Source organism: Kogia breviceps, chromosome 11, assembly GCF_026419965.1.
Source record: "Kogia breviceps isolate mKogBre1 chromosome 11, mKogBre1 haplotype 1, whole genome shotgun sequence".
In the NCBI taxonomy this organism is placed as follows: domain Eukaryota; kingdom Metazoa; phylum Chordata; class Mammalia; order Artiodactyla; family Physeteridae; genus Kogia; species Kogia breviceps.
This window is the reverse complement of record NC_081320.1, coordinates 90,139,765-90,149,500: the sequence shown is the minus strand read 5'-3', so window position 1 is coordinate 90,149,500 and position 9,736 is coordinate 90,139,765. Positions and strand designations below refer to the sequence as shown.

Here is a 9,736-nt window from a genome sequence, read left to right as displayed (position 1 = left end):
AAAGACACACTTGTGATGATACAAACACTAAGTGTTTCTCATATTCACAACTCAATGCTCTAACAGAAAACAGACCTTCTATACCATCTGCCAAGATCCTGCCATTCTTAGAAAGAACTGATACTGGTAACCAGATATTACAGTCTTAAAAATAATAACCAATCAAGGACTACTCCTGACCAAAATGGCCATTAAATTCCGTGTAGTTGTCTATCCTTTACAGTCATAATTCCTTTCGTCAATATTATGAGATGGTTAAAACAAATAGTTAAAATTACTATTGATGCCTACAATATTCCTACTTACTCAATTATTTTTATGTATACCACCAGTGACTTATTATTTACTCACACATTAGTATTTACTGTGTCAGGTACTATACCTGACTCTTGAGAAAGGAAAACTAGTAAGAATTTAATCTTTCCTTGGATAATTCCTATTGCAATTGTCTAGCTAGAGTTGTGAACAAATAATTAGTGCACTAAATTCCTAGTAAATCTGCCAAGATCAATGAAAAAAAAGTAGAGTGAGAACTGGATCCTCCTACAGATATTAAGGAAAGGAACACACTTGAAGGGAATGTAAAGGCCAAGTAGTATTCCCAGTAAAAAAGAGAAGGATATTCCAGATTGAAAGAACAATATAAGGAAAGGCCCAGAGGCAAGTGGGTGATTGGTCCATATTGGGGACTGGGTTATACAATGAAAGGAGTAGAGATATAGTGTCTAAGGTGTTAGTAACTAGGCCTATTTAAATTTAAATTGACCTCAAGTAATATTAGAAAATCAGTTCTCAGTCACATTTCAAGTACTCAATAAACACGTGTCTAGAGTCTACCATATTGGACAGTGCAGAAAGAATTATTTCCATCATTGCAGAAAGCTCTACTGGACAGCACTGAGTGTAAGAGTACAAGGTAAGCATGTGGCCAGTTCATGGGGACTCTCAAAAGTATACTAACATGTTTAAATGGAAATGGTTTATAAACTACTGAACTGCACAAAGTCCCTTCAGAAATAGCCTTGGAAGACTCCATCCTCACAGCATCGCTATGATCTATTATACCCATCCAGCTTCTACATTTGAATAAGACTTCTCTTGAAGAAAAACATTCTGCAGCCTAAAAAAGAAAGAAAAAAGGCTGGAAACCCAGTTATGGGCAACTGGAAACCACCACGAGTTTTTAAGCAGGGACATGACACTGTGACACAGATTTGGGTTTTAGAACTATTACTGCTTAAAGCAGTGCGCAAGATAGCGGGAAGAAAAGGCACTGGGCATAACAAGATCAGCAGAGGCTAATGAGATGATAAAGGACTAATTTCAGAGAAACTTCTAAAGAAATACACAAATAAGAATATGCAACAGTAAATTTATTCCAAGTAAGAATTGTGCATTCAAACCATGCATATATTATTTCCCCACAAAAGCCAGTACTGTCATTAAAACATTTAACACTTTAAACATACCATAAAACTCAAAGATATTTGAAAAACTTCTCAAAGTATCTATTTCAAGTCCCTGAATTCTTTAATATTTGTGATCCATGCTTGTTCAATTATAATTTTAAAATATAACCATATCACTCATTATAATCATTGATATGATTATATATATTTAAAACATCTTTTCTGTAATTTTATGTTCTCCAAAAAATAACTTTTCAGTAACTTCAAAATATCTTTATAAGGGGCTTCCCTGGTGGTGCAGTGGTTGAGAGTCCACCTGCCGATGCAGGGGACACGGGTTCGTGCCCCGGTCCGGGAAGATTCCACATGCCGCGGAGCGGCTGGGCCCGTGAGCCATGGCCGCTGAGCCTGCGCATCTGGAGCCTGTGCTCCACAACGGGAGAGGCCACAACAGTGAGAGGCCCGCATACCACAAAAAAAAAAAAAAAAAAAAAAAAAAAAAAAATCTCTATGTACCTCTTAGCACTACTATAGTAAAACCAAAATTGCATTTTCAAGTAGCAAGTGCCCAAGCCACACCATTCCTGATCAAAGATAGAGCTGACATCCAGGGAATTCCCTGGCGGTCCAGTGGTTAGGACTCCATGCTTCCACTGCTGGGAGCCCGGGTTAGATCCCTGGTTGGGGAACTAAGATCCCACAAGCCACGTGGAGTAGCCAAAAAAAAACACCCCCAAACGATAGAGCTGACATCCAGTCTTACAAACAGCTCTCTTCCACTCCTCGTTCCTATTTTAATATGCCAACCATTACTTCACTGACATCCCAGAGTTTTCCTGCAACAGATTCATCCATAGCTTTGGGCAATAGTTCTTCCTCTTTACAGTCCCCAAAGTACTTTCCTGACACACCTTCTACCTCAGGGGAAGAGGCTAAATAAATCGAAGTCTGGGCACCTTCTAGTGGAGTTTTGAAAAAAGCCCATGAAACCAAGTTGAAAAGTGGTCTGACTAGCAGTGGGATGTGTATGTGCCTCCCGAGGTTGGTCCGCACCATGCCCGGGTGTAACGCGTTGACAGTGACGTTTGTGCCTTCTAAGCGGCGGGCTAGTTCTCTGGTAAAAAGGATGTTAGCCAGTTTGCTCCGACTATAACAGAAGCTTTTATTATAGTTCTGTTCACTGTTCAAGTCTTCAAAGTTGATGTCTCCATATTTATAAAGTCTGGAGGTAACTACCACAATCCTGCTGGGAGCGGAACCTTTAAGGAGGCCAAGGAGAAGATTGGTGAGGAGGAAGTGCCCCAGATGGTTCACTCCAAACTGCATCTCAAACCCATCTTCAGTCTTCATATATGGGCACTGGAAGATGCCTGCGTTGTTGATCAAAACATCCAGCCTAGGCTCTTCCTTCAAAGGGCAAAAAGAGAACGGCAGAGTTATGAACACAGGCCTTAAATGTGCCTAAAATAAAATTTTAAACAATTCCTGCAAACTACTAAAATTCTAAAAAACGCCTCTATCAGTTTTCAACAATTGAAGAAAAGAAGACCAAGAGGACAACGACTTGCATGCCTGACCCGGTGCTTTTCATGTTAATATCTCAACTACTCTCAACAACTCTACAAGCAAACTGAAGCACCCGAGTTAGGTGATTTGTCCAGAATCAATCACAGTGCTCCTAAGTGGCAAACAAAAACCTGAAGTTGAAATCTGACACCAAAGGCCCTATTCTTAATTAGTAAGCTAGACTGCTTTTCTAATTGGGATTTTCAAACCATAGCTAGACAGTCAATGTGAGCTAGAGAGTGGAACTACAGCAGAAGACAGGTCAGCACTGTTTATTCCCAGAGCTACTCCTATCAACACCAGGGGCAAGTTAGGATTGTTTTATTCTGTAATTTTCTAAGAATAAATGCCACCATGGGAATGGAGAAACTCCAAGTTGTTTCCTTAAAAATGGGGCAAGCAATAGAGAGGGTGAGGGATGCAAATGAAGACTGGAGAGAACATCATGAATAAATCAAAGAAACATTAGGAAAAATATTAAACAGGTAGTATAAACATATCAGAAACAAAACCATGAATCATACATACTAAGCCTCACAATAACAGCAAAGGAGACTTAACAGAGGAGGTCTGCCCAGCAAACACCTTTAACCTCTATTACGACTCTAGAATTCACAGTTCTTTTTCCCCCCCGATATGAAATCTACCTCTTTCAAGCTTCGAGGAGCCCCCAACTTAGAGATCTATACAGTCAGAATTCCGCACTTTGACCATATATCCTCCTGCATCTTCCCAGATTAAAGTCCTAAAATTTAGACTGTCCTCAAAGGGAAGTCTTTTCATTCTTTACTTCATGTAGGTTGGTTTTCCCCCGTCCCTTCCTGGCTCCTCTGTCTCTTTTGATGGGCAGAGAAAAAGAAATGTACAACGTGTTCCAGGTGTAAAGACACAGTGATGACCCACAATTAAATAAATTTGAGGTCAAATTTCAAATATCACTGGCCCTTTTGCCAAATGTAGGTGAAAAGAAAAATGTGTTAAATTTCACAACTGTTATCAAAGCCTACCTGTCAGTGGATTAACTATTTCTCATTCTGTCTCAGCACCGTTTGCTTTTCCAATAGTCAACTTCAAAAAGAAGGCAAAAGTTCACCCGTGGGGGAAAGAAAGGAGTGTTCTTTTCAGTAATCCTTTGGAAGAGTTTCCTGTATTAATCATTTCTGAGCCATCATTCTTTGCTGGGCTTGTGTTATTTTAAGACTGTATCATTTACTGTTTTTTAAATTCTAGAAGATAAAGGACATAAATACCAAGAATACCAACCTGTGGGAAATTTACACTTCCTTTTTTTAAAAAAAATTCTGGTTATAGTCACTGAACTACTGAACTTCAGAGCCAGGAAGGAACTTAATACACACTTAGAAGCAAGGACAACTTAGTTATCTCTTTATCTCCTTAACTTTTAATTGGTTCTGTCAAACGGCCAAAGTAGTGAGAAACCATAGGTATCAAGGAATAAGTATACCCAGTCCCATCTACATTTTTAATGAATAGGAAGATCCACTTTTGATTCTCCCAACATCTCTTGTACACTATTTCTTCTTATTTCTAAACCTTATAATGAAATACTGGTCATAAAGGCAAACCAAACCAAAACTCTCTGGTTCTGCAACAGCTCCCCAGCTGTGCATGGAGTTGCCCTAGAGAGTCACAAGGAAACTCTCAGGGTGATTTGGAGTATTTTAAATTTTCAAGGGAAACAAAATGATACTCTGCTCAACATCTCAAAAACTACCAAGCTCCAAGTGGTTCAACGTTTTATTGTGCTATATTCCTTTTCATGATGTCCTACCTTTGCAAAGCTGAGTGTTTAGTAGTTGCTGCAATAAAATGCAAGTACAATGTTAAAAATCAACATAGAGGGGCTTCCCTGGTGGCGCAGTGGTTGAGAATCCGCCTGCCGATGCAGGAGACACGGGTTCGTGCCCTGGTCCGGGAAGATCCCACATGCCGCGGAGCGGCTGGGCCCGTGAGCCATGGCCGCTGAGCCTGTGCGTCTGGAGCCTGTGCTCCACAACGGGAGAGGCCACAGCAGTGAGAGGCCCGCATACCGCAAAAAAAAAAAAAAAAAAAAAAAAAAAAAAATCAACATAGAACAGAAATGACGGTGGCAATGTTCACTCTGATTCCAAAGTTTGACAAGCTGGTACAGTGAACAACAGATGCACATTTCCCATTAGTATACGTATGGTTATAATAATTATGGTTATTGAAAAATGAAATAAAAATCTTTTTTTCTTTCATCTATGCTATGTGTATTTTTTTTTCAAACAGCTCCTAAGTTGTTACATAAATACTTATTAAGTTGTTTGGATCTAATTACTTAATGAATAAGCTGTTAGATATTTGTTTGGCCTAAGGGCATCATGAAAAAATTAGAAAGTTTGGTAACTTCTGCTCTAGACTCAGGAGACTCCTTTTCATATAGGCTCCTTTTCTATGCCAGCTATTTTTTTTTTTTTTTTTTTTTTTTTTTTTTTGTGGTATGCGGGCCTCACTGTTGTGGCCTCTCCCGTTGCGGAGCACAGGTTCCGGACGCGCAAGCTCAGCGGCCATGGCTCACGGGCCCAGCCGCTCCGCGACATGTGGGATCCTCCCGGACCAGGGCACGAACCCGTGTCCCCTGAATCGGCAGGCGGATTCTCAACCACTGCGCCACCAGGGAAGCCCATATGCCAGCTAATTTTAAACATCACTCTTCTGAATGCCCTCTTGCAAGTCACCTCTGCAGGGAACCCTTCTATCTCAATTTCAGCAAAGGACATCCATTTCAGTGTAATATCTACTATCTAAACAAAGAAATCCTCTACTTCGCTGGCAGGCAGCAGAAGTACTGTATAGCGGGGGTTAAAAGCAAGGGCTCTAGAGACAGATCATGGGCAAATTACTTAGCCTACTATGCCTTAGTGGCCTTACGTTGTAAAACGGGGATGACAGTGCCTACCTCACAGGGTTACTGTGAAGACTGGATGACAAGAGCAGTCAAAGTCACTTTAATTTCATTAAAAATTAAAAAAAATTATCTGAAATGCTTGGAACAGCTCCTGGCACACAGGAAACTTTCAATAAGTGCTAGGTATTATATTATTTTTATTTCTGTCCCCATTTAGAGCACATGAACACTGGCATTCCAAGCGCCAGTCTATTTGGAAGTTCGGCCAGAGTATGGTTAAGAATACTGCTCATGAGTTCACCGGTGGCAGAAAGCTAAACTTCCTATCCTCGCAGGGCGGTAAAAATTGCTCCAAGGTCCTTGTCTAGCAACTTCCCCTATGTGCTCTCAGGCTCTTTGAGAGATGGCTTGGTGCACATTCACTTTGGACACAGGAAAAACAATCCAGGGACCTGGCGGATCTCCTGCTGAGCTGTCCTCACACGGCAAGAGGAAATGTTCAGAAACTCGCTTATTTTCCTCTTGGGCCCATTTTCTTTCTCAACATTCTTGGAAGACAGAAAACTGCCCTAACAATTTTTCCAGCCTTCAATTCCCAAGCCTCCCGAATCACTCCCAACGTCACACCCCCTCGACTGTGGGCGGTCCCCTCCCCGGCTCAGCCCCCGGCCCTCCAGGCCCCGCCTCGCCGGCCGAAGCCCCTAGTTAGTCCCGTATCTCCAGCAGGTTCCCAGAGCTCCACACCTGGAGCACCTCCTGACAGAAGGAGCGCACGGAGCGAAGCGAGGCGAGGTCCAACTCTTTGACGACGAGCTCGCCGGCCCCGCCGGAGTCAGGCCCCAATTCGGGGCCCCCAGCCTGGCAGATCTCGCGGCGGAGCTGACCCGCCGCCTCCTCGGCGCGCGTACGGTCCCGGCAGCCCATGATCACTCGCGCCCCCAAGCGTAGCAGCTCGGCGGCTGTGGCGCGGCCCAGGCCGCTGTTCGCACCCGTGATCAGCACTGTCTTCCCGTGCATGAGGCCGGAGTCCCCGCCTCGGTGCAGCCGCTGGACGCTGGGCCCCACGAACCGCCGGGCCGCCAGCCACAGGGCCCCACCCAGTGCGGCCAGTAACGCCGCCACGGTAGCCACTGCCATGGCCGCCCGGGCCCAGGGCCCACCTGCCCCTGCGCGGGACTTCCGGGGTCGCCGCGCACCCGGGTCTGAGCTCGCCACCTGTACGCGAAGAACGCTGGGGCGCGGCCTGTCGTCCCCTGACGGCGGCGTGGGGCATGCTGGGACTTGTAGTCCCCCTTCCGAGAGCACCTGATTGGTTAGTAGAGGACAGCGCTCTGTGTGGCTCCTCGGTGGAGTCGGCTCCCAGCCTGAGAGAAGGGTGAGCATGGCCCCGGGTTTTCAGGCTTCTGAGGTCCCTACCCATGGAAATCCCAGAGTGGTGGTGTCCTTCCCCGTGGAAATGCCTAATGACTTCTTTGAATTTACAAGTCTCTTTATAGGCTGCTTTACAAATCCTACACTTCGGGGCTGGCTTAGTGTGTTTTCCAAGGGCAGCTGGGACTTGTTAGCCCTCAGTTCAATTTACCTTTATCCTCTGGAGAACGATCCCTGCCGAACTGAAGTCTGAGGAGGGGGCTCTTTTTTCCCACAGCTGACGCTAAGAACTTAACAGCATGAATCAGTTAGAAATAGAATGGACCAGTGGTTCTCAGACTTTAGCGTTGCATTGGAATCAACTTCAGGACCTGTAAAAACAGAAATTTCAGGGCCCAGTTTTAAATTCATTAGAGTCCAAAAATGGAACCTGAGAATGTGCATTTCTAACAAGTTCCCAGGTGATTCTGATGCAGGTTATCTGGGGACCACGGTTTGAGAATGTTAGACCATTGTGGCCTTGATGCATATATAAAGAGGCATTCTCAAATGGTCTTAGTTGACAGTGGTAGATATACATTGGGAAAAGCATGGACTTACTGTATACATAGACTTCTGAGCGGGCTCATTCACAAGTGTCTTCCCCATTCCCTCCGGAGAATATTAAATGTAACAAGGAAGGGAGAGTGCTTTTTACACTGTAAAATGCTTCAGAAATGTCAGGGGTTATTGCCACAGATATCCATCTTCAAGCTGCAAACTTCAAACTTTGTCAGGGGTTATTGCCACAGATATCCATCTTCAAGCTGCAAACTTCAGACTTTAGACCAAGCTACTCTTAAGTGGTCATACGTTCATCTACTCACCCATCCAATATATGCCAGGCCCTGTGCGAGTCACGAAGAAACAGGGCACCATTTCTTCCCTCAGGGTGCTTACTGTCTGGTCCAGAGACCTCTCCTACCCCAGCCCCCATTCTAGAATCTTCAGGACAAGAGAAGAGACACGCCACTTCTGTCGTTTGAAATAAACTCCCGAGATGATTTTGATAAACTCTCCTCCACTCCCTTGTATTTGGGAAGGATATAACATGCAACAAGAAGGCATAGTACAAAGAGCCAAGCGGTAGAATGCCAGAGGAAGGTTTCTTATGAGTGCTGTGAATGGAGCTCAGAGGTGGTACGAGCACTGTCACTGAGGGTTAGACAAGGCACCAGGAACAGAAATCATGAGGGGATGGGGCCTTTATTCCATCCTATCGGTAACTTGAAGCTGCCTCTCACACTCACTGAGCTGGGAGCTCATTTCCTCTCTTCCTTTCTGTCCGTCCACATCTTTCCTGTCCTGCAAAGCCCACCTCCGTTCTCTCCGTTTCCTGACCACTTCCAGCCCATGCAGATTTCTGCTTCAGCCTTGTGTGTGACCCTCGCTTCGCACTGAGGACCAACAGCCCTCTCGTGTTGGCTATTTGAGCTTGCACATTGGACTTCTTCTAAAGGAGTGTTAAAGGATGGGATTATGTCTGAGTCTCTCTTGTGGCCTTTATCTTGGGGAATGCGTAGAAAACAGTAGGTACTCAGTAAGTGTCATGACTGCTATATTTTGGACTGCCTTACATCAAATCAGGAAGCAGATCAAAAGATGTGTGTGAGCAGTGGTATGTTTTAAGTAGAACCGGGTGGAATATGCATATGTGGGGGGGGTTAGAGGTGGAGATGGGTCGAGAAGGAGCAAGAGACGGTGTGAGGAAGAGAAGACAGACAGCATATCACAGCTTTTGAAGTGAGATCTAAATCTGAATCTTAGTCCTACCATTTATTACCTGCACAGCCTTGGACAAGCTACTTAATCTCTTCGAATTTTATGTTCTTCATTGATTAAAAAAAAAGGAAGGTAATAATATTGATATTATGTCACGACAGTTTGGTTTGATGAGAAAATGAGGTAACATCTGAAAATAACCAGCTTGTTGTTCCTAATGTAGTAGATTATGGTTAATAACTAATCAGTTTTTTTTTAAAACAAAACAAAAATCACAACAGAATGACAACAGTGAAGGCTAGGATACTACACTTACTTCATGTCACATTTTGAAGTGGTAGCCAAGGCTTTTTTTCCCCATATAAACATTGGACCTACCTGCTGGGCCCAAAGCCAGAGACTTCAAATATGAAGCCTTGTAGTCCAGAGGCAATGAACCCAGGAAATAAGCTTCAAAGAATGCTTCCAGGAGGCTCTGTCTGGAGCTCATCTTAGATGAAAGTAACCTGTATGAATAACTGCTTTATTTCTTAATGAGCAATGTCAAAATTGGTATACTCATGCAGGTAGAGTGGTATTTTCATTTTTGCATTGATTAAAAGGCTGTTCACAGAGACAACAGACTAAAAAGCTCCAGTTTTCAAGAGTGTACTTAACCCTTCTCTTTCCACTTGTGAAGACCCACTATTCTATAATGATGATGGGTAATGATTCATTCTAGCTACCAGCATCCATA

The 9,736-nt window shown here is 43.7% G+C and overlaps 1 protein-coding gene across 1 annotated transcript; it reads right to left on the bottom strand.

Annotated features, from left to right (window-relative positions):
* Nucleotides 1-2,096: 2,096 nt before the first annotated feature.
* On the bottom strand, nucleotides 2,097-7,134 carry RDH14 (retinol dehydrogenase 14). The gene is made up of 2 exons (XM_059078248.2): nucleotides 6,613-7,134; nucleotides 2,097-2,816 (listed from the first exon to the last, which is right to left on the bottom strand). The coding sequence occupies exons 1-2, from the start codon at nucleotides 7,003-7,005 to the stop codon at nucleotides 2,199-2,201; spliced, it is 1,011 nt and encodes a 336-aa protein (XP_058934231.1). The 5' UTR covers nucleotides 7,006-7,134; the 3' UTR covers nucleotides 2,097-2,198.
* Nucleotides 7,135-9,736: the final 2,602 nt, after the last annotated feature.